At 44.1% G+C, this 26,152-nt stretch overlaps 1 protein-coding gene across 1 annotated transcript in view; it reads left to right on the forward strand.

Annotated features, from left to right (window-relative positions):
• The window catches only part of LOC143031866 (calcium-activated chloride channel regulator 1-like), a 164,512-nt gene that overhangs the window by 127,780 nt on the left and 10,580 nt on the right, over positions 1-26,152 (forward strand). The window contains exon 3 of the mRNA XM_076196225.1: positions 18,565-18,872. Within this exon, the coding sequence (XP_076052340.1) occupies positions 18,565-18,872 (308 nt within the window). The remainder of the gene's footprint in view (positions 1-18,564; positions 18,873-26,152) is intronic.

The raw sequence follows: 26,152 nt of genomic DNA on the forward strand, positions 1-26,152 counted from the left end.
GGCGAGATGTAGGGGAGAAGGAAGGGGGAGGGTGGGGAGGACGGGGAGGGAAGGGTTTAAGAGGTGGGGATAGGGTTGGGGAGGGGGGAGGTCGTTGGGATGGCTTAGGGTGTAATGGGACCTTTATGGCCATATGGCGTGAGTTACAGAGACAGAGCTTGGACGGCGGGAGGCTGGGTATTATGTAGCCAGTTTCTTGTTTTCGCCTAAGTATATACATAACACCTAGCCCTTCCAGCATAAGAACCGACACTTATCTGAATAGAATATTCTGGTGGTAGCCAGGCTGAACAAATATACGCCACAGGTTTCTGGAAAGAGATGTTCTTATATCTTCAGTATTTCTTTCTTTTACCTACACATTTCAAAGAGAGAAAATATATATATAAAAACGAAATGTCTGCGAATGATCGTCCTGGAATGATAGAACGAGGAGGATCGTACCATTCTGAAGTCAAGTGAAGTTTCTTGTCTGAATGAAATCGTGCTGAAGTCGAATGGCCTTCACCTTCGGGGATTGACTGATCCATACGATTCCAGCTAGTGCGTCTATCTCTATTTACGATCGTTTCTCTCCCATTCCTTTGCCACAAGGTGATTTCAATCGGGCACAGAATGAAGATCACACGTACAGAAAGATGGAGAAAAAAAATCTACAAAACCTTTGATCTTTAGCAAACGTTATACGTGTATTTAAGGTGAGCGTCATCCCATTTTTGTCAGCTGAGGGAAAAGATTTTATATATTTTTTTCTATCTGACGTATCTAAGTAAGGAAATGAAAAGTTGGAATCTGTGTAGAAGACGTGCATGGCTGGGGAAAAAAGGCTGCGTGTTCTTTAATCCACCTTGACTAAGTGCACGTGCGAGATTTGGTGGATGAGGTGGGTGTGGAAGAGAGAGAGAGAGAAGAGAGAGAGAGAGAGAGAGAGAGAGAGAGAGAGAGAGAGAGAGAATTTCTGCGTACAAGAGTTTTCCGTTACTTGTCGACTGTCCACATTGCGGTTAGGATTTTGAAATAAAAAAAAAACAATAAAAAAAACGAAAGGTTATGTTTTTTTAGAATTCTTGTGGAGGCATTTAGTTCCGAGCTTCCGATGGGCCTGGAAGACTCTTAAAACTTGAGGAAGTTAGGCCTAGAAGCTTCTGAGGTGATTCGGTCGAGACTTTTATAAATGACACGAGTACCACAAACTATTGTCCACTCATTGTAGCCCGCCCTCGTCATAACGCTCCGAAGTGTCTCAAGCGTAGGTTTGAGAATGCAGACCTCTTCTCACACAATGCAGAACACTCGAAGTAGAAGAGGAATTCTCGAAGTACTCCTTATAATACGAAATTAAACCTACATTGCTCAGAGACCGAAAACGAAAACAAGAAAAAAAAAAAGAGCGATGGATGGAACCAGTTTTCGCCGTCTACAAGGGTCGTAAGACAGAACCTCGGGAGTCAACTTTCGCTCTTAAGTACTGGTGGAATAAGATCCATTTCAGAGAGGTGATCCACTTGCACCTGCCCGGCGTTGGGTTCTTAATTAACAATACAATGGACTGGCCAATGTTTTATTTTTTTTTCTCTCTCTCTCTCTCTTCCTGTTACCTCTTCTTCTCACTCTCCCTACCCCTTTCCTCTCTCTTGCTCTCCCTGTACTCCTCCTCCTCCTCCTCTCTCACTCGCCTCCTCGCTTTCCTCTCTCTCTCACTCTCCCTATCCTTCCCTCTCACTCTCTTTCTCTCATTTTTCTTTATCTGTCTCTCTATTTCTCTATCTATCTGTGTATATGTGTGTGTGTGTGTATGAGAGAGAGAGAGAGAGAGAAAGAGAGAGAGAGAGATAGCGTGTGCGTATTGTGTGTGTGTATATATATATATTTTTTTTTCTTCTTTTTTCATATCCAATCACTGCCACCGCCTGGGTACCTCTCATAACAAGACCAGGGTAACCTTTCCGGCGGGACGACTCTTCCAGTCGTCTGGGCCGGGCTCTCTTCTCTTCTGCCCTCCCGCTCTCGTCGTTGTGAATTTTACGCGGCGTTGTTGTCTGCAGGCCACGCTCGCGAGAACGTTTCTGACCTTAAGCTTCATTTCTCACCTCTGCACCCCTTCAATACAGTGACGCCTCCATCAATCGATACCCCGATGGTGACAATGGAGGGGAGTGGTGGTGGTGGTGGTGGTGGTGGTGGTGGTGGTGGTGGTGGTGGTGGTGGTGGTGGTGGTGGTGGTGGTGGTGGTGGTGGTGGTGGTTGATAGTGATGTTTAATAGTGATGGATATTGATGGTGCTGGTGGGTAATGATGATGATGATGATGATGATGATGATGATGATGATGATGATGATGATGATGATGATGATGATGATGATGATGATGATGATGATGATGATGATGATGATGATGATGATGATGATGATGATGATGATGATGATGATGATGATGATGATGATGATTTGTCTAGACCGAATGGGACCACCCTTCTGTTGTGAATCGAGGGATTCTTCGAACTGAATAAAATCGCCTGGCGGCGGCAACAATAAACGGCTAAAGTCTTGAAACGCAACGCAAAATGCTAAAAATAATTTCAGATAGCTACATCATAATATACACAGCCGTTTTGTATTCATTTATTTATTCATTTATTTTATTTATCTATCTATTTATTCATTTATTTATTTATTATTTTATCTTGTTTTATTTACCTATTTATTCATTTATATATTTATTTATTTATCTATTTACTTTTATTTATTCTAATTTTTTCTTCTTCTTTTTTTTTGGTCTAAGTTCAGGTGATTTTGATCATCTGAAATGTGGACTCCTGGACGAAGAGATTAATAATCAAAAATATAAAACGGGACAAGATAAATGGGGCTGAGGTTTTTGGGAGAGAGTGTGGCGAGGAAGAATAAATGGGGAGAGGAGAGGAGATACGAGGAAGGGAGAAGAGCGAGTAAAGAGATGAGAGAGGTATGGAGGAGAAGGAATGAGAGAGGTGTGGAATGGAATAGAGATGACGAGAGGAGGGCAAAGAGAGAAAAAAAGAGAAGATAGCTGGGGATAGGACGAGGAGAATGGGAGGGGGAGGGGAGGGGATATGAGGGGAGAAGGAGAGGAGAGGAGAGGAGGAGGAGAGGAAAGGAAAGGAGAGAAGAGGGGGAAGGGGGAGAGGACCATGATTACAATTGCGAGCAGTAAAGAGCTCTCAAGGAGAACTGGAGATAGGACGACGAGGAGGAGAGGAGAGGAGAGGAGAGGAGGAGGAGAAGAGAGGAGAGGAGGGAGAGTGAGAGTGAGAGGACCATGATTACAATTGCGAGCAGTAAAGAGCTCTCAAGGAGAGCTGGAGATAGGACAAGGAGGAGGAGAGGAGAGGAGAAGGAGAGGAGAGGAGAGGAGAGGAGAGGAGGAGGAGAGGAGAGGCGGAGGAGAAGAGAGGAGAGGAGAGGAGAGGACAGGAGGAGGAGAGGAGAGGGGAGGAGGAGGAGAGGAGAGGAGGAAGAGAGGAGGAGGAGAGGAAGAGGAGAGGAGAGAGAACCATGATTACAATTGTGAGCAGTAAAGAGCTCCCGGTAATCGCGATGGGACAAACACAAGCGTTAGACGTCGCTCGCGCTTCGTATGACTTCTTTTGCATAAGAGAAGAAGAACTCGGCTGCATGGTAGTGCCTTGCATGCATGCACTGGGGCATGCTTGCATGAGGCAAATAAAGAGGATTTGTGTATGATTCCCGTGTACGCGGGCACACCTATACGTACATACTGAGATGTACACACGCATACAGACACACTCACACGTATTCACACGAAGACACACACCGCGCGCGTGCACGCACACACATACACACAAGCGTGCACGCGCACACACACACATACACACACACACACACACACACACACACACACACACATGCATGCGTGCATGTACGCACACACATACACGCACATTCAGTCATACATAAACGTGTACGAAGGAATGCACACACGAGAATGAATGGTGTGTGTGTGTGTGTGTGTGTGTGTGTGTGTGTGTGTGTGTGTGTGTGTGTGTGTGTGTGTGTGTGTGTGTGTGTGTGTGTGTGTGTGTGTGTGTGTGTGTGTGTGTGTGTGTGTGTGTGTGTGTGTGTGTGTGTGTGTGTGTGTGTGTGTGTGTGTGTGTGTGTGTATGTGTGTGCGTGTGCGCACATAGATTCCAAGGCATTCATAAAAACAACAAAAGTATGTAATAACTCATTTCCAAATTTCACAAAATATTTCTGGGTCCAACCGTCCCTGTTCAATTACCATATCTACATCCGTTTCTACGTTTCCTCGATCTTCGCCTCCGTCCCTCCATCCCTCCATACCTCCCTCCCTCCCTCCCTCCCTCCCTCCCTCATTTCCTTGTAATCTTCGAACTATCTTGCCCTGCACCTAAGCCCTTCTTGCTCGCAAGCCCGGGAACATTAATGAGGGGTTTGTCGGATGCTGGGGGCAAGAAGGGGCTAAGCGAGGAGGAGGATGGAGTTGAGAGAGAGTGGAGGGGGTTGGAGGGATGGAGGGGAGGTGGAAGAGCTGAGCCTCCATCAACCTGACTCTCACCCTCCACCCTCCCACTTAACCACGAGTTGCACACACTTGGTAGCTTCCGTGTGTCTCGGAGGACGCTGCTGCTTTAGCTCCTGCCCCTCCTGCTTTTGCCGATCTGCCTGCCGTTGCCGTACAGTTCCTTCGGTTTGACTTAAAGAACATCGAACTGGCGGCATGTCGTTGACCCAAGAAAGTCTTTCCGTCTCCAGAAGAGTCTTTACGATGAACTTTTTTCCCAAGGGCCATCAAACTCAAAGATTCCTCATAGAAGCTTAATAAAATAGAATAAAATTCTTTCCAAAGAAGGTCTTTCTGTCTCCAGAAGAGTCTTCACGATGAACTTTTTTCACCCAAAGGCCATCAAACTCGAAGATTCCTCATAGAAGCTTGATCTTTTTTTTTTCGAAAAGGAACCTCAGGTTAATAAGGTCTTTCTGTCTCCAGAAGAGTCTTTACGATAAACTTTTTTTCCAAAGGCCATCAAACTCGAAGATTCCTCATAGAAGCTTGATCCCATTTTTTTTTTTTTTTTTCCGAAAGGGAACTTCAGGTTAAGAGGGTCTTTCCGTCTCCAGAAGTCTTTACGATGAACTTTTTTTCCAAAGGCCATCAAACTCAAAGATTCCTCATAGAAGCTCGATCTCATTTTTTTTTTTTTTTATCTTTCCGAAAAGGAACTTCAGGTTAAGAAGTCCTTTCCGTCTCCAGAAGAGTCTTTACAATGAACTTTTTTTTTTTCCAAAGGCCATCAAACTCGAAGATACCTCATAGAAGCTTAACCAAAAAACTTCTCCTCTTTTTCTCTTTCCAAAGAGGAACTTCAGGTTGTTAAGGTCTTTCCGTCTCCAGAAGAGTCTTCGCGATGAACTTTTTCTCCCAAAGGCCATCAAACTCGAAGATTTCTCATAGAAAATTAGAAAAAAAAAAACGAAGAGGAACTTCAGGTTGTTAAGAAGGTCTTTCCATCTCCAGATGAGTCCTCACGATGAACTTTTTTTTTTTTTCAAAGGCCATCAAACTCGAAGCTTCCTCATAGAAGCTTGACCCCAAAAAAAAAAAAAGAAAAAAAAAAGCCGAAGAGGAACTTCGGGTTGTTAAGATCTCATTGATCCCGAAGGCCATCAAACGCAAAATATTCTCGTACAAGCGTTACCTGAACAGATTCTTTTCTTTTCCCGAAGAAGATCTTCGGCTTCTAATGATGAACCTTCTCAAAAAAAAAAAAAAAAAAAAAAAAAAAAACAAAAAAAAAAAAAAAAAACTTCGTCGGCCGAGGAGGAACTTCAGCTTCTTAAGAGAAACAAGATCCAAGAACCCCTTAGGTCCCCAACGCCAGAAGCTAAAAGAAGAGACTCCGCCATCTTCGAGGGGCTGAGACCTCTGAGACATCAGACCAAGGAACTCGTACCCTCTTCCATACCGACAACTCCATTCGTTTCTGGGCCACCCGATGGCAGTTAGAGATCTTCAGCTTACTTCGTCCAATCCTTCAAGTCCCAAGTGGCTGGCATTTCTCTTCGCGGAACCATTTCATTCAATCTTATGACCCCCATCCCCCGAACTCAGTAGCGAAAGGAGTTAATGACTAATGACTTCGAGAGACCTCCCGAACTTTGACCTCCAGCGATCAATGCTTACGGAGTGATGCTCCAGCATCATCATAAGCAGTAGCGGCTCATGTGGTCCTTAACCCTTGATCATCACCTCGTCCTCACCACCTCGTCCTCGTCACCTTGTCCTCATCATTCCGTGTCTATAATCTCGTGTTCATCATTCTCATCCTCGTCCCTACTTAGTCATCATCACTTGGTTTGTCATTCCTGTGCTCCTGTTGCTCCTCATCCTTATAATTATCATATTTATCCACATCCTTCTTCTCCTCATCGTTCTCGTCCCCATCCCTCTCATCCTCTTCATCGTCCCCCTCCTCATCCTCCTTCTGCTCCTCATCCTCCTCCTTCTCCTCTTCCTCCTTCGTCCTGATTCTCATTGTCCTCATCATCATCATCACCATCATCGACCTCCTCACCATCCTACTACTACTACTACTCTTATTACTCTTTATCATCTTAATCATCATCACCATCATCATCACCATCATCATCATCATCATCATCATCATTATCATCATCATCATCATCATCATCATCATCATCATCATCATCTTCATCATCATCATCATCATCTTCATCATCATCATCATCTTCATCTTCATCTTCATCATCATGATCGTAAACACGATCACCATCAGTACCATCACCACCACCATAATCATCACCATCATCATCTTTGTCATCCTCTCCTTTTCCCTCTCTTTCTCCCTATTCCTCTCCTCCTCCTCCTCCTCCTCCTCCTCCTCCTCCTACTCCTCCTCCTTCTCCTCCTCCTCCTCCCCTTGACCCAACCCCGCCCCGTCTCATTCCATGCCTTCTTAGCTTCAAAACAGGCTTCTCGTTCTCAACCACCGAACAACAGATTCCTATTGTGTCCTCCACATAACCACCGCCCTTTGCCGTATTTAAATCCTAAACACGACTTCGCCTTGGTTTGTGCGACTTCGATGAAGACTCTCCCCGGTTCCCGGTCGCCTATTCAGAGTCCCTACCGGTAAGTTCGAGAGTCCCCGGTCACTTTCAGTAGTACTCCGGTATCCCGAAGTAATCCCTTTCGTTCTCCTCGTCCTCATTTACTGATGCTCCTGGTTTCTTTACCGATGCTGAGAGCTCTTACCTTCATCGCCATTATGAGAAGCTTCTCTACATAAGAACGTAAGAATGAAGGAGACTACAAGAGACCATAAGGCCTACACTAGGTAGTTACATGTCCATTACCACCTGCCGTTCCCATTCATAATCCCTGTCCACTTCCATTTTTGATAGGAACTTCTCTAGCCGTGTCTGGTTATACCTGTACAGGCAACTTCCTCTGCGTGACGCGAACAAGGTCATCATATTAAGACCACAGGGCCGAACTCGCAGTAATTGATTTAAATTGGACAAATTTAGATTTAAAAAGAAAATAGGCAAGAACTGGTTGACTAATAGGGTGGTCAACGAATGGAATAGACTTAGTAACCATCTAGTGAGCGCTGAAACTATCTGTTGTTTCAAAAAACGGTTAGGCAACTTTACGGATTGGGATAACGGGTGGTAATGGACATGGAACTGGCTAGTGTAGGTCATATGGTCTCTTGCAGCCTCCTTCATTTTATATTCGTATGTTATGGTCTTATGTTCTCTGCCTCCTATGTCCTGTGTGTACTGTGTACTTGTTTCCTCGAGTACTGTTTTTTTATTCTGAGCCTCTACCAATGTACGTAGCCAATCCACTACCCACGAACAGTAAACACAGGCTCTACTTTAGTCTATGACTGTAGATCCAAACCTTGTTTCGCTTACTTCTACCCCATGCAGGAATACCCTTTCCCCCACTCCCCCCCGCTCCCTCCAGTACGCAGCCCCTCCTCCGATCTCCACAGCCCCTCCGTCCACTACCTCCTCCGAAGACAAACGTGCAACATTCCAACCAGTCGCTGATTACACCCCTCACCGCCCTCACCTCCTCACCTCCCCTCCCTCCTCCTCCCTTTTCCTCCTCTCCTTCATCTCCTCCTCCTTCTTCTCCTTCTCCTTCTTATCTTCCTCTTCCTCTTTCTCTTTCTCGTCCACTTCTTCCTTCTACCGTTTCGTCTGCCGATGTGCCCTCGTCCAGGGCAGAAGTCTTCCAAGTCACTTCTTACTGCTCCATGTACCATCTAGATTTCTTCAAGAAAACCTTTGCTGCACTATATACACATACTTAAACGAATACGAACATATACTAGCTACCTATACAGATATAAGCATAGATATAGGTAAAGTCATAGAGGTAAATATAGGCATGGATAAGTATAGGCACTGGTATAGCTATAGGCTATAGTCACAGGTATAGGTATGGGGTCGAAATGAATCCCGTTTTCTCTTAAATCATGTACAATCAATGTGTTAAATGCATTCGTTCTTTCTTTCCTCTTTCTCTTCTTGAAGCTGTTACCCTTATATCAGTAGACACTACAGCTATCCTTACGCAAGGGGATAAAGGTCTATAATATAGGTAAATATTACATACACACGCTCACTCACACACACACACACACACACACACACACACACACACACACACACACACACACACACACACACACACACACACACACACACACACACACACACACACAATTAGAGAATAGGAGATAGGACACAACGAGTGTTCTTCCCTTCCTGTATACTACAATTAGGTAAATACAATTAGCTAAACGTACACACACACATCAACTTTTACTTTACCCCCATCATACAGTACATTACGAAATACTTTACAGTTTGTAATGTCTTATACGCCCACGACACGCACTGTTATACCTCACGGTACACGCGTCTACGTGTTATATCTCACGGTACACTCGTCTATGTATTATACCTCACGGTACACGCGTCTACGTGTTATACCTCGCGGTAAACGCGTCTACGTGTTATACCTCACGGTACACGCGTCTACGTGTTATACCTCACGGTACACGCGTCTACGTGTTATACCTCACGGTACACGCGTCTACGTGTTATACCTCACGGTACACGCGTCTACGTGTTATACCTCACGGTACACGCGTCTACGTGTTATACCTCACGGTACACGCGTCTGCGTGTTATACCTCACGGTACACGCGTCTACGTGTTATACCTCGCGGTACACGCATCTACGTGTTATACCTCGCGGCACACGCGTCTACGTTCTACGAGGAGTACACGCCGTGCCCATTAATAGCCGTTGGCGATCCATAGGTGCCCGTTAACTGGAGCAGAGTCAAGGTCCTCTTGATCCTCTTCCCGGATTATCAGGTTATAGACTCTTCGCTTGTGTTGCTAGTGGTGGTGGTTGTGGTGGTGGTGGTTGTGGTATCTGTAATGTTTCGTTTTTATTATTATTATTAATTATTGCTGTTATCTTTACTCTTGTTCGTAGAGCAGTTGTTCGTGTACTCGTGTCGGTTGGAGCACTCGTACTGTTTTGGTTTATGCGTTGCTGTTGACGTTTCTGTGTTGGTGTCAGTGTTGGTATTATTGGAGTTGGTATTTTTGTGGCTCTTTTTACTGGTGGTGACGTTTAGAATGGTAACGGCGTGGTATCGGCTTTGATCCTGGTGTTGATGCTGGTGTTGGTACTGGTGTTGGTACTGGTGTTACTATTAGTGTTGACATCGTGTCGCTAATCCCCTGAACGTGTCAGCGTTTGTGCTGGAGTTAGTGTCAGTCTTGGTCCTGTTTTATTTTTTGCCACATGTCGATGTTGCAATAAAACACAAAAAAATAAAAAAGATTGTTACATTAGGCAACACTCGAGTTAGTGGTATTCCTAGTGTCTCTTTTATTGTTATTGTTACTGTTATTCCTCTCGCTGCTGTTGCAGCAAATGCGGCTGTCGCTCCTGTGGCCGTCTCAGTGGTTGTTGATGATCCTGAAGGAAATGAGGTACAAATGTTATATTGTTCTTGGTGCGTTTTTGTGATTATACGACCCGAGAAGAGAATGATCCTGTCGATTGCTCGCTACCACTGTGGTTACACGGGATATATATTTACGAAAGTATTTCTTCATTCATTCATTCATTCATTCATTCATTCGTTCGTTCGTTCACCAATTTAGTCATTCATTCATCCATTCAATGCTTATCTTAACTTCTGTTTTCCTTTATTGTTAGGGCACCTGTCCTTGATTGCAGACATAGTAGAGTATTTGTGTCTCATGTCAATATGTTATTTGTATTACGCATTTACCTCTATATATGTGACAGATGTGTGTGTGTGTGTGTGTGTGTGTGTGTGTGTGTGTGTGTGTGTGTGTGTGTGTGTGTGTGTGTGTGTGTGTGTGTGTGTGTGTGTGTGTGCGTATGCATACAAAAATTAAGTGAATATAATGTATTCACACACCTACAGTGAGCACTTAATCCCTAAGAACTTTCATTTTACCATTTCTTTTACCCAAACACATTCTTCCTCATCTCCATACTCTCACCTGACTTCTTCCGTACATTCTTCTAACTCATCTTCATCATTTTACCGTTTCTTCCATCCAAATACATTCCTCTCCTCCATACTATTACCTGACTTCTTCCATACATTCTTCTTCTTCCCCATACTCTAACCTTACTTCTTCCATACATTCTTCTTCTTCCCCATACTCTTACCTGACCTCTTCCATACATTCTTCTTCTTCCCCATACTCTTACCTGACCTCTTCCATACATTCTTCTTCTTCCCCATACTCTTACCTGACCTCTTCCATACATTCTTCTTCTTCCCCATACTCTAACCTTACTTCTTCCATACATTCTCCTAACTCTTCTTCATCTTCTTACTTCCCTACATGCTAAGAACTTAGCGTGCCGAGACGCCAGCGGGCTCTGTACCTGGTCGACTGCCCCGAACAACAAACGAGGCCTCTTGTGTCTCTTCCCTGCACCGTTCGGTCCATCATTACTCCTCACCCCTCCCACCCCTGCCCCCCATCTCCCTCACGCCCCAACCCATCCGTGGCCTGCCCGCGGCCTTCCCGTGGCCTAGCCCAACCTGTCTGGGTAGGAGCCCTCTCTGGAGAGAGAGAGAGAGAGAGAGAGAGAGAGAGAGAGAGAGAGAGAGAGAGAGAGAGAGAGAGAGAGAGAGAGAGAGAGGGGGGAGGGGAGAATTGGAGGGAGAAAGAGAGAGAGAGAGAGAGAGAGAGAGAGAGAGAGAGAGAGAGAGAGAGAGAGAGAGAGAGAGAGAGAGAGAGAGGAGAGAGAGAGAAGAGAAAGAGAGAGAGAGAGAGGGAGAGTGAGATAGAGAGAGAGAGAGAGAGAGAGAGAGAGAGAGAGAGAGAGAGAGAGAGAGGAGGGGGAGAGAGAAAGAGATATAGAGAGAGAGGGGGGAGGGGGAGAGAGTCTGTGTCTGAGTGAACCCTCCACCTTCTGGAGGTGTGTCTTCATCCTTTGGAAGGTCGAGTCTCAGGCTTGCAGGCATGAGCGGCTTGTTAGTTCTCCCGGCGGCACCGTTGATCGAGGAGGAGGAGGAGGAGGAGGAAGAAAAAAAGGAGGGGGAGGAGGAGGAGAGGTAGGAAAAGAGGAGAAGGAAAAAAACAGGAAAACAGGAGGATACGAGGAGGAAGATGAGGAGGGGAAGGAGGATTAAGAAGAAGGGAAGACTTAAAGAAGGAGGAGGAGGAGGAGGACAGGAGTAGAAGGAAGGGTAGGAAAAGAAGGAAAAAAACAGGAGGGTAGGAGGAGGAAGATGAGGAGGGGAAGGAGGAGGAAGGAAAGAGGATTGTGATAAAAGGGAAGAAGTAAAGGAGAAGGAGGTAGGGGAGGAGAAGGAAGAGGAGGGAGGGAGGAAAAAGAGCAGGAAGAAGAAGGAGAGGAAGAAGAAGATGATGATGAAATAGAAGAAGAAAGAGAATAAGAAGAAAGAAGAAGAAGAAGAAGAAGAAAAAGAAAAGGAAAAAGAAAAAGAAGTAGAAGAAGAAGAAGAGAAAAAGAAAAGGAAAAAGAAGAAGAAAAAGAAGTAGAAGAAGAAGAAGAAGAAGAAGAGGAAGAGGAAGAAAACAAAGAAAAAGAAGAAATCGAAGACGATAACGACGACGATGGCGACGACGACGGCAACAACAACAACAACAACAACAATAAGAATAAGAACAAGAAGAACCGAAACTGTGACGGGATCTTCGGAGCTGTGCGCCCTTCCGTTAGTCTCTCGCCCTCGAAGGCTGTGACCCGGAGGCGCAGCCCGCTTGGCAGACCTCGAGTAGGGAGGAGTTCGCTCCTTCTCACCCTCAGCTTCCGTTAACTCATCCCCTTCCCTACCGGGTAGCATTTTTCCTCCTCCTACTTCTCCTGCAACTAGTCTTTGGCACCCCTTACTAGGAAGGTGGGAAGGGTTGTAGCCTTACTGCATTCAGTCCCGTCAGTGACTGGTATGAGGTTTTCTTTCATTTCGATTCCCCAAAGATGATTTTAGAGGAAACACTCTCGATAATGAAGGAGGCGTGATTCGTATACGCCCATGATTGTCACCTCACGCATGTTCTCTCTCCTGGCGTCAGAGCCTATGTAACTCGTTCAACATGGCGGAGTAATAAATGCATTTTGTTTTCACTAAGGAGTGGCAATTATATGAAGTTGAGGACCTGTGTGAAGGCCTGGCAGGGGTATCTATCGACTGAGATCCCATTCAGAACGGAATTCGACTCTCTGCTGTATGAAATCGCAGTTCTTTTCTGCCAGAACAGAGTGCATCAAGTGCGTCGCTGTGTTGACACAGTGAAGAGATCACGGAAGTCGTCGCCGTTTGTGCCCGTTTTCTCTGAAGAGTGATTTCACGAATTCAAGATAAATGTAATGATAATAGACGAATCAAGAAGAAATGAGAGCGAGACATTTGCGCACACAATTCAAAGGTTGAATGGCAGAGTTCATGGTAGAAACTAGGTAACAATATACGAAATAAAAGCGAGCTCAATGATGTTCATTGAATAACATACTGTATCTGATCTTCATACAGCGTGTCTACTCGTACGGAACTAGAAAGCGTGACAGAAGGAATAGTAAATCGATGAAAAATAAGATATAGAGGAAGAGGGAATTGAAAAAAAAGGAAGTGAAAAAAGCAGAGAACAATGAAGAAAGACTAGGAAGCAAATAAAGATGAATGGAAAGAAGTAAGAAATTAAAAAAGGAAGAGAAATAATAGGAGTAGATGCGTACAAGGGCCACCAAAGACAAATAATTAAGAATAATTTGTAATTTAACGAAATTGAAAAAAACAAAACAAGCCAGTTCTTCAGCAACAAGAGCCACCAAAGACAAATAACAAAGAATAATTTGTAATTCAACGAAATTGAAAAAAAACTACAAGCCAATTCTTCAGCAACAAGGCCCACCAAAGACAAATAATAAAGAATAATTTGTAATTCAACGAAATTGAAAAAACCAAGCCAGTTCTTCAGCAACAAGAGCAACCAAACACAAACAACAAAGAATAATTTGTAATTCAACGAAATGAAAAAAAAATTACAAGCCAGTTTTTCAGCAGCATCGTTAAAGGAAATTTACCAATGGCACTCATCTGTGGGTTAACAAAGGAACCTTCCTCAGGGGCTTCCGCCACCCGAAGTAGGACCTCCTGGCGGTCATGACTTAAGGTCGTCTCCAACTTGTGGAGCTTCAATTTAATTTTTTTTTTTTTTAACTTCTGTTTTTTTTTCTTCTTCTTCTTCTTCTTCCTCTTATTATTATTATTATTATTATTATTATTAATTATTATTATTATTATCATTATTAGTATTAGTATTATTATTATTATTATCATTCCTTTTGTTCTTTTATTTTTTCTTTCTTCTTCTTCTTCTTTTTCTTCTTCTTCTTCTTTTGCTTCTTCTTCTTTTACTTCTTTTTTTCATTGATCTGCCTATTAATCTATTTATTTATCTATTTATTTATTTCATCCCTTCAGCATTATTTTCCTCCTCTTCATTCCCCTCCCTCCACTTTTCTTTGTCCTCATTCTCTTTTTTCGTCTTTCTATTCTACCTCTATCCTCCCTCTCCTCCCCTTCCTCCCCTCCTCCCCTCTTCCCCCTCCTCCCCTCCTCCCCTCTTCCCCCTCCTCCCCTCCTCCCTCTCCTCCCGCCACAAACATCCCTCCGTCTTCAGCCCATTAGCCTATTTGCACAAGTTATCCTGTTTCTCCCTTTCTCCCCATCCCTACCTTCGTCCCCATTCTCCATGACCGGAAATACGCCCCCCTCCCCTCCCCTCCCCCCCCACCATTTCGCGTACTCTAAAACCTACATTTCTCGACATTCTTAATCCCCCCAGGTATTCTAAACACCCTATCCATCCTACCTTTCTCTCCCCTATACAATTTACTTCCCCATCTAATTCGCTCCCTCACTCAGTGTCCTATATACTCCTGTAATAGAGTGGCTAATAAAACAATGAATACGAATCAATTAGTAATTTGTAAAGCACGACATAAACGATACGTGTGTTCACTCCAGAGACGAGACCGAGAGTGGCGTCGCTTGGGGACGCCAAAATTCGTGCGGGAAACATACACAAATCGCACGGTTTGATTACAAAAAAAAACACGAATCTGCAACCAGATAATACAAAAACGAGTACAAAATAATGATATAAAATGTGACGAATATATAAGGGAGAAAACATGTATCTCCCTGTCTATTAATACATACGCACAATAATTACAAATGTACGGTGCAATACATGTACACTATAACACTCTCTCCACCCCTCACCTTTGCTACCGAAAGAGCGACATGAATAAAGATGAAACATTCCACTGACAATTGGGATAAAAATGAAAGTGCCGCTCGAGTATAATTCTCCGCTATCTTCTTTTCCCCCCTCCCCCCTCACCACCAAGTCAACCTCCCCCCTTCCCTGTGTCCTCCCCAACTCCCCAGGATCCATTTTACTCCCCTCTCCCCTCTACATCACCCACTGCCTTCCCCCATCGTACCCTATTCCACCTCCCGTTTTCTATTTCCTGTTTTTATGTCACGTGACCTCTTCAACCTCCTCATCTCCTCCTCCTCCTCCTCCTCCTCCTCCTCCTCCTCCTCCTTCCTCTTCTTTTCCTCCACTCCTCCTCCTCCTCCTCCTTCTTCCTTTTCCTCCTCCTTTTTTTCCTCTTCCTTTCTTGTACTTACATCGTCTTGTTTTTTTCCTCCATTTTCTTCCTGTTCTTTTCGTACTGCCCTCTCTTCAAATTCATGTTTATCCTTCCTACTCTTCTACCTCAAACTCTTCCTTCCTTCATTCTTCCCTTCCTTCTTATTCTTATTCCTTCCTCTTCCTCCTCGTCCTCTTCCTCCTCGTCCTCCTCCTATTCCTCCTCCTATACTTTCTCTTTCTCATCCTAATTCTTCGTTGTTGTTTTCGGTAGCGCCTTCGTCAATGTCATTGACATCGGTATCATCGTTGTCCTCATTACCGTGGGTTTCTCCAAATCATCTCTACAGTGATGAATTATTACTGTAATCTTTGAGAATCTTGAGATATTAAACCCATCCAGGAAACCAATCATCTTCAGTTCTTTATTTGAAGAACAAAGAGGAGTGAATAATCACTGGGACTCCATCTTATACTAGAATCTTGAACAACGACAAGAAATTTCTATGTATACAAAGACTGAGCCAAGACCTTCATGCAAATGACGAGAATATTATTTCTCGGGGGCACCTCAGACTTGGCTGACGGGGTGATTGCTTGAGAGGGTGTGAGTAGTGAAATAAAGAAGAAGAAGAAGAAGACGAAGAGGAAGAAGAAACAGAAGAAGAAAAAGAAGAAAAGGAAAAAGAAAAAGAAGAATAAAAAGAAGAGGAAGAAGAAGAAGAAGAAGAAGAAGAAGAAGAAGAAGAAGAAGAAGAAGACGAAGAAGATGAAGAAGACGAAGAAGAGGAAGAAGAAGAAGAAGAGGACGAAGAAGAGGAAGAAGAAGAAGAAGAAGAAGAAGAAGAAGAAGAAGAAAAGGTGGGTTGGTCATAACATCCACCTGTCTCAGCGTTCTTTTGGTTGTTTGAGAAGACAGATCCCGTCAACCACCAAAGATTGGTACCCACCGGATTTCTGAATCATGGGATCGTTTTCCTGCGGTAACATGAGACGTATACATCTCCATTAGCACCAACATCTCCCAGCACCAACACCACAAGCCCCAACACCACCAGTACTACCACCACGGAGCGTTTGCACCACCACGGAGTGTCTGCACCACCACTCAAAACCACTATCACCATCCGAAACGTCTTCATCTTCATCGTCCCAGTCACCACTACCATTTTCACGAGCATCAGTTACGATAACATTAACCACCAACAGTGCAAACGCCATCCAACACAAGTTTGATTTCATCTCGTTTCCCACGCTCTTGTCCTCCTCATCCTCCTTCTTGTTTACTTTTTTCTCTCCGATATCTTCTTTGTTAAAATAAAAAAAAAAGATTCACAGACGTCGATAATAACGGCAACAGAAGCAATAAATTACGTCGACGACGGTAGCAGCAGCCGCAGCAGCAGCAGCATTAACATCAACATCAATAACCTTAGGAATAATGGATCATAACTGTAATATTGATTATAACTATAGATGAAGGATGGTATGGCTGTATCTCAAGGCCCGCTCGGTCACCACCCCCTCCACATCTTCCTCCACCACCTCCTCCACATCTTCCTCCACCCTCCACCACCTCCCCCCACTTGCGGCTCTGAAACCTATTAGCTTTAGGATATTAATCATCCCAATAACAGCCGTTCATCCTGATGATGTGTAATAGTGCTATAGGAGGAGGAGGAGGAGGAAGAGAAGGACAAGAAAGAAGAGGTGGAAGAGGAGAAGGAGGAGGAAGAGAAGTAGAAGGAAGAGGACCAGGAGCAGGAGAACAAGCAGGGGGAGGAGGAAGAGGAGGAGGAGGAGGAGAAGGAAAAGGAGGAAGAGGAGATGGAAGAGAAGAAAAAGAAGGAGGAGGAAGAGAAGCAAAAGGAGGAGGACTTGGAGTGGGAGGACGAGCAGGAGGAGGAGGGGGAGAGGAAAAAGAGGAGAAACAGGATGAAGAGAATGGGAAGGAAGTAGAGAAGGAGGAGGGGATGGAGGAGAAGTAAAATGAAATGGAGGAGAAGCAGAAGGAAGAAGAAAGTGAGGAGGAGAAGAAGAAAGTGCAAGACGAAGAAGAGAGTGGAACACAAAGGAAGAACAAACAACAGGAGGCCTACTGGCCCTAACGAGGCTGTTTGTGTTGCTGTTTGTGTTAGCTACATCGTTCTTCTCCCCAGCTTAATAAAATGAGCTTATCCTTGGCCTACGACAGGGGTTCCCAAACTGCGGGTCATGACCTCCCAAAAGGGTCATGAGCCTTCATCTGGTGGGTCATGGAGGGTCCAACTACATCTACATTCAGCCACAAGGACCCGCGTATTGATTTGCTTGTATCAAAAAAGTAAAACACATCCTTCTCATTAAAATACATGATTATATCAATCTTTTTAATAAATATTAGTAAATGATAACAAATATATATTCTTATTGCTCTCTCTGATGTGATTTTACACTTTTAAGATAATGTATCAGCGATTTTAGAAATTAGTGCGCTTTGGGAATGCTTATATAGGTTGGGGCCATGTTAGGATTGGTAATACAACGGGCGATATGGGGCTAGGGCTCTGTCGTTATAACCTTTATAACCGAGAATCCGTTATACCCGATGGAAATACCGGACAGATCCGTTATATCCCGAAGTTCGTCCGGTATAAGAAATTAGTAGGATCAGAAATTAATACTGTAAGGGGTCATGTACTGGAAAAGTTCGGGAAACGCCGGCCCGCAACTAACCACGTCACAGCGCTGAAGAGGCTCCAGGTTGTCTGCTCCTAGAGTGGCTGACGAAGGAGAAACCTCGCCTTATCTCGCCCTGACTTCCTTCTATCGTGGTTAATTGCGCCCGAGGGTGTTGTAACGAGTGTGAAGCAAGAATAGTGTTGCCATAAGTTGCAATTGCAAAGCGATGCAAAGCACCAACCTTACAAAAAGTTTGTGTGTGTGTGTGTGTGTGTGTGTGTGTGTGTGTGTGTGTGTGTGTGTGTGTGTGTGTGTGTGTGTGTGTGTGTGTGTGTGTGTGTGTGTGTGTGTGTGTGTGTGTGTGTGTGTGTGTGTGTGTGTGTGTGTGTGTGTGTGTGTGTTCAAGCGTATGATCATGTGCGTGTATATATTCGTATATACTCACTGTACGATACCCAGTGATATCATCAACATTCAGTCGCCATCTCTCACGATAGGAAAACACGCTAACAACCATAAATCACATTTCATAGTAAGACTGTTTTTATCTGTTTCCTAGCAACCACCAACCCCCTTCCCCACCCCCCACCCCCGCCCTACACCACCGTAATGACTAACCACACAATATCTTATATCTCTATTCCAGGTCGTCTCCTTGCTCATGCATGGCTGCGCTATCGATATGGAGTCTTCGAAGAGTCGGGAAGTGTGGGTAATCCTCTCCACCCACCACACTACCGCCACGCCCACGGTCCGAGCCACGACTACCAGTCCCGCAGCACCGCCCACGATGCCCCGCCCTTGTGGGTGCCCAACGCGTGCTCCAACGTGCCTCTGAAAGAGGAAAATCCTGAGGATTGTGATCCTGGATCTCCGATGTGCGACTTCAGCATTGCGCCCCAAGACAACACCGACGTGACGTCATCGCTTCTGGCCTTTCCGTATCTGAGTTCGGTGAGTTCTGATTTCGAATTCTTTTCTTTTATTTATATATTTATTTACTTATTCATTTATTTATTCATTTATTTCATTTATTTATTCATTTATTTACTTATTTTACTTTATTTTATTTTATTTATTTATTCATTTATTTTTTTTTTTTTTTTTTTTTTTTTTTTTTTTTTTACGGAGGACAAATTTCGTAATGCTACGAAACTATCTTTATATATAAATTTGTTTCTATAAAGAGAAGAATATGAAGATGATACATAAATGTGATTAAATTAAAATTTTGGGTTTCTTTACCAAAAATTAGCATAATTTTGAAGAATTCTCACATCGTTTAGATAAATGATATATAGAACGTTTCTGATACCATAAAACCTTTAAGACAAAATACAAACCGAAACAGAGATAACCACTATACATACATACATACATGCATACATACATACATACATACATACATACAGCATACAGACATTCATACATACATACATACATATATACATACATACATACATTCATACATACATGCATGTATTCATACATACATGCATGCATACATACATGCATACATGCATACATACATGCATACACACATACATACATACATACATACACACATACATACATTTATACATGTATACATACATACATAGAGGTGGAAAAAACATACGTATTTACATTCATACATACATACATACATACATACATTCATACATACATACATACATACATACATACATACATACATACATACATGCATACAAACGTTTAGATGCAGGCCAAGTTTGATTTTTGCAATATTTCTTCCAATCTTACATTTTCAAGCATACGCGCGCGCACACACACACACACACACACACACACACACACACACACACACACACACACACACACACACACACACACACACACACACATTCACGAAATCGTGGCTTCGGGGACGAATGCAGGAAATGAGTCTCGATATGCTTACGCAGTGATCTCCCTTCGATCTCGCCGGGGGCAGCTCGTGGCCGCCCTACCAAAGCTCTTCCTCGTTTCCGTGGATCGCCATATGCTATTAGGTACTTGGGGACGCCTTGTTACACAAAGGAGGAGACCTACGAAGGCTGGGAGGGGGCTGGGGAGGTTACCCTCAAGAGGAGAACCCCAAGGAAGCTTCTGGTTCTTCTAGAGACACCTTGGAGGCACCCTGGAAGCTCGCTTCGTCCCCTGGAACAAACGACTTTAAACTCCTAACCTCAAGGAGCTGAACTAGAGTGAAAATGTTTTATGTCGACATCGATCAAGTCTTCCAAAGCCGGTGACGTAATTTAACGAGCTTGGGTTCACTAGATCCCGGTAATTTTATTCACAGACTCGTTCCGTTATGGAAGGAGTTCGATGAATAGGAGTCTTGGTCCTTCTTCGAGGTGATGGGGTGGACGCGGTGTGTATGTGAGAAAGAGAGAGAGAGAGAGAGAGAGAGAGAGAGAGAGAGAGAGAGAGAGAGAGAGAGAGAGAGAGAGAGAGAGAGAGAGAGAGAGAGAGAGGGGGGGGTGAGGTGAAGAAGACTCTTGCTTTCGTTGTGAGGCGAGACCATGACCACGTCACGTCGCCTCGTGTCGCGTTACACATATGATACGTCCTCAGTCGTCAGGTGGTATATGGTGAGCCTTGTACGAACAAGATCCTGGCGTTAGGAAGAACGAAATATGCCCTTCTACATAATAATAGATTCCATTCGTCTTCCTTTATCTGTCGCCAGACTTTTGTGATCATTTGATGGATCTTTGGCCTAAGGAGCGTAGGCCTTCATTAATATATCCACAACATATTCCCTAAATAACAACGCGCATCAGTTTCATAACATGTGTGTGTGTGTGTGTGTGTGTGTGTGTGTGTGTGTGTGTGTGTGTGTGTGTGTGTGTGTGTGTGTGTGTGTGTGTGTGTGTGTGTGTGTGTGTGTGTGTGTGTGTGTGTGTGTGTGTGTGTGTGTGTGTGATTACTCACGTTTGTGCACATGAGCATGTATACATTATTGTTTATTCTTATCATCCTCATCTTCATCCTCCTCATCTTTTACCTCATCCTAATTACCCTGTTCCCTCTTTTCTTCTTTTCCTTCTTCTTTTTTTTCCTTTCGTCTTCCTCGTCTTTCACATTCTACTCCTTCTTCCTCCTGCCCTCCTTCCAAATGCGTCTGTCAGAACGGCCCGCCAGCATAATTTGGCGTGACGTAATGTCGAATGATACAGATTATGTCACGTGATTCGACTTCTAAGAGCTCACGCCAATTACTCCCCCCACCGCCTTACCTCACATCTCTTCTATTTCTGTCACATCACATCCGGTACTATTCTCTTACGCCACATCCCTTTTCGTCACATCAGATCTCCCCTTTCTACATCAAATATTCTTCTGTCCACATCAGTCCTCCCCTTTCTACATCAAATATTTCTATGTCCCTTTCAAGAACCCGTTTCTTATCTTCTTCTCAGTTCCCGTAATACATCAGTCTTCTCGCCTTCCCTGTCCTCTCTTTTTTCTGTGTACCACTATAGGAACAAGGTCTTATCGCTTATAAAAGTCTGTAAAGTCTATGTAACCTGGAAATAGTATGTATGTCACATCCTTTTGACAACTCATCTCCCACATCACCACCATGTACTCCAGACACCTTCTATATACTTATGGTACATCTAACTGAAGAAACTTGGCTCAAGAAGCACTCGAAAACTTTCGACCCGCATTGGGAGTGATGAGGAGTGACTGTGGTGGCAGAGGATGGACCGGGGAAGGGGGTGGGGCTGAGACAGCCAAACCTCGCTGTGAGTGATTAGGCGATTACTTCGGGGTGGATAAGACACTGCAAGTCCTCAGAGTAAAGACACTGTGGGAAAGACTTCTGCGGTCTTTGCCACCATGGCGGCGAAGCCGGACGCGCAAAATAATGACCGACCCATTTTGCAGACCACCATTTGTTTTGCTCACAGTCACCCGATATCAACTCCCTTGTCTTAGTCCACTTGTTCACACCTCTGCATCCACTTAGGATGCGCCACTTGCAACCAACCCGCACGTTGCTCACCGATCAGATACAGAACCCCCCCACTCCGGTAGATCCTCTTGCAGCTTGCATTTGACCACTTCTTTCCAGCTCTTCCCCTTCCTGCGCAGTACGCAACGCCTTTCTTCGGGATCTGCGCAGGGACTCGATTTTTCTCAGCCCGACTTCGCGCGCAGACCACAGCTTCCTCCCATTTCTCTTCGCTTCGACTCCTTCACTTCGGCGACATCGCTCAAGGAGTTCGATCTGTCTTCGTCCAGAAGGTTCTCTCCAGCTTCATGGGTTGAGAAGCTTCTGCACAGGTCCTCAATCGACTGAAGACTTCTTCAGTCTTGAGCTCACTTCTTCAACTACATGGAATCCCTCCATCTCTATTCTAGAACAAAATAGACGAAAGATGTCTCCGTGATAAAGGCATTAAAGCTCCCCTGATATTATTTGTCTCATGAAACCCCTCCTGCACCCTCTCACGCCAGTTTCCCACCTCCCTCCTCCCCTCCCTCCATTCGTCTTTCCTTCTCTTCACCCTTTCCCTCACTTTTGTTAGCCCCCTCTGCCTCTCTCTCTCTCTCTCTCTCTCTCTCTCTCTCTCTCTCTCTCTCTCTCTCTCTCTCTCTCTCTCTCTCTCTCTCTCTCTCTCTCTCTCTCCTCTGCGTTCTGATTCTACCACTTTCCCTCTCTTTTCCTTTCCATCTTTCCGTTCTTAGTCCCCGCCTCTTTTCCTTCTCTTTCGACCTCTTTCTCCACTCTCTCATCTCTATAAGCATCTCCTATTGGGTATGTCCCCTCCAGTAACTGCAATCTATACTACAAAAACATCATAGAGATTATCGGTATCCAATGGTATAACTAGCAACTCCCGTACTATTCGTACTATCCACTGGTGGCATCTAATACTTATAGTTCGGTCGCAGGCCCCTTCCAGCCATCGAAGTCCTGTGAATAGTACCCACCAATACTCTATCAACTCAAACTACAAAACACCTTCGTCATTTTTTTCTTCTAAAGTGAATGCTGGTATCGAGTGGTATCTCATATAAATTTGATCAAATTGGGTATTCATTAATGAGTCTAACAGCCTTGATACCGTCCGGTTGGTCTTCGGTGATTTATATATACTCCGGTACTTCTTCAGCTTTCTGAGGTTTGGCTGTCATGTCTTCTTCTCATGCAAGTCACTACGATGAGTTGCTTCTGACCATTGACTAGTCCTCCTCCTCCTCCTCCTCCTCCTCCTCCTCCTCCTCCTCCTCCTCCTCCTCCTCCTTCTCCTCCTCCTCCTGGCTTTCTTTCTCCTCTTTGTTTTTTTCCTCTTCCCCTTCCTTTTTTAAGATTCTTTCACTTCCTTGTTTTCGTTTTCTTTATCCTTTTAGATTTTCAAATCTCCCTTTTTTCTAATTTTTCCTCTTTATGTACATATTTCCTCTTCTCTTTAATTTACATCTTCAGTTTTCTCTCCTTCCTGTCCTTCTTTTTCATATTCTTCATTTTTTTTTCCTCTTCCTTTATTATTCTTCATTTTCCTCAAACTCCTATTTTCTTCTTTCTTCCTCTTTTCCTCTTCTCCTTAATTTACATCTCCAGTTTTCTCCTCTTCCTGTCCTTCTTTTTTTTATCTTAAATTTTTTCCTCTTCCTTTATTATTCTCCATTTTCCTCAAACTCTTTCCTCTTCCTCCCTCTCCCCCTCTCCCCCTTATCGTCGTCGTTGCACCGGTATTAAAGGGAGTGTCTCCTTAATTCGTACAAGCTCAGTCAACCCCACCCATTGCTCACGTCACGTATCAAGTTCTTTTTGTGTATACGTGTGCGTGTGTGTGTGTGTGTGTGTGTGTGTGTGTGTGTGTGTGTGTGTGTGTGTGTGTGTGTGTGTGTGTGTGTGTGTGTGTGTGTGTGTGTGTGTGTGTGTGTGTGTGTGTGTGTGTGTGTGTGCGCGTGCGTGGGAAACAGAAAGATCATAGTCCTGACGAGACGACACTCAGAAATATACCTTGTGAACGCACCTACCAGCATTCGCGGTCATTGTCTCTTTGTTTCTTCTTTTTCTGCTTCTTTTTTGAACTCTGGATTTACATAATTCATTTCTGTTATAATAACGGGGTTGCATAGGATTATTCTCTAATCTCTTTTAATAGCTCTCCCGTTTCTTTTTGTCTGATCAATTTTGTCAAAAAACGAAGATAAATCCAGAACATCTACATACAAAGATATAATGCTTACATATTCGGAAACGTTATATTTCATCACTACTAGCAACAGGATCTTCGTCGGTATTTATTATATTTATTATTTAATTTGTTCTTTGATTAACATTCTAAATACTCTTGGTGTTGCTGCTGCTATATTCGAAACTACTACTACTTCTACTGCAATTTTTTTTCTGTTAACAAGTTGATAACAGCTTTCTTTGGCTTTTGTGGGTAAAGTTCAGGTCTAAATAAGAACAGGTCAGTTCACTTTAAAAAACAATGAGACGACGCTATGACATCATTAGACAGTCAGACTGTTATTAATGGCGGTGCTGAGACAGTGAATTTACAAGACCCAGGTGAACGGATTTCTTATACCTTGGGTCCGGTTAGTGTCTGCGCCTTTTCATCAACTAGCCCTGGTACGCGGACCGATCGCTCGACGAGATACGGCCACGTTGCAACCACCCTGGTCCTTTGCGTGCTGCTCCAATGTTTACGAGATCGTAAGTTGTTGTTGCCCAGATCGTATATTACCTACGATAACACCAGGCCGTCTACTGAGACCCTGGACTGTGCACCAAACAAGGTCATCATGTTAAGTGAACAGGTCAGGACTCGCAGTAATGAATTCAAATAGGACCAATTTAGATTTAAGAAGGAAATAGACAAGAATTGGTTTAATAATAGGATGGTGGTCAATGAATGGAATAGACTTAGTAACCATGTAGTGAGCGCTGAAACTATCAGTTGTTTTAAGAAACGGTTAGACGGCTTTCTGGACGGGGATGACAGGTGGTAATGGACATGGAACTGCCTAGTGTAGGCCCTATGGTCTCTTGCAGTCTCCTTCATTCATATGTTCTTATGGCACGGGCAAGCTATCAAACTCAATAACAGACTAAACCGTAGACACGCAGCGTCCGCGTTTTAAAATCGAACGATATCCATTGGAACACGAAGTCGAGTACAATAGGCGCTCGTCAATCACTGCCGGTCACTCGCTCGCTCATGTCCTGAATGTTAAAACGACGACGAGGCAACGATTCGCGGTACAGCGTCTACATGGACAACAACCGAAGACAACAAACCTTGACGCGACAACCGAAGGCCGTGTGTTTACATACGACTCAGAATTAGAAGTAGGAACATTCTCTTTGTAAACAAGGCCCAGTCTGTGAATAAATCGTAGTATTAAACTACGAAATTACTGCGAAAGCCGTCTGATTTTGAACGACACATCAGACAATCAATCGCTCACCCCAGAGCTTGTCGGCGCGGCGTACAGCCTAGCACCCTTGGGACAACTCGTAATAACCCAGCTTCTTGGAGTACTGCTGAAACATCACGTTGATGAGGGCTCTTTGTGTGGGGGAAGGAGGGAGGAAGGGGGAAAGGAGGGAGGAAGAGAAGGACGAGGCGAAAGGAGATAATTAGAAAATATTGACTTTAATGAAGGATTTAAGAGGAGATATGAATGCATGGTTACTCGAGCAATATGATATATGCATTCATACACGCGTGTTTATTTTTATGTGTGCATGTCTATTCATGTATGCATATATGCATGTAAGAATGCATGTGCGCCTGTAACTGCAGGTACACACGATGCATACTCGATTAGAATACATAAAGCACAGATCTGTGTGTGTGTGTGTGTGTGTGTGTGTGTGTGTGTGTGTGTGTGTGTGTGTGTGTGTGTGTGTGTGTGTGTGTGTGTGTGTGTGTGTGTGTGTGTGTGTGTGTGTGTGTGTGTGTGTGTGTGTGTGTGTGTGTGTGTGTGTGTGTGTGTGTGTGTGTGTGTGTGTGTGTGTGCGTGCGTGTGCGTGTGTGTGTGTGTGTGTGTGTGTGTGTGTGTGTGTGTGTGTGTGTGTGTGTGTGTGTGTGTGTGTGTGTGTGTGTGTGTGTGTGTGTGTGTGTGTGTGTGTGTGTGTGTGTGTGTGTGTGTGTGTGTGCGCGTGCGCGGGCATGTGTGTAATTAAGACGAAAGACTCGCCGATTCGAACAATGGTAATGTGATACGACTGTCACTACTTCAACAATTACCAA

Source organism: Oratosquilla oratoria, chromosome 1 (genome assembly GCF_046742065.1).
Source record: "Oratosquilla oratoria isolate Oo_2021 chromosome 1, ASM4674206v1, whole genome shotgun sequence".
Lineage (NCBI taxonomy): Eukaryota > Metazoa > Arthropoda > Malacostraca > Stomatopoda > Squillidae > Oratosquilla > Oratosquilla oratoria.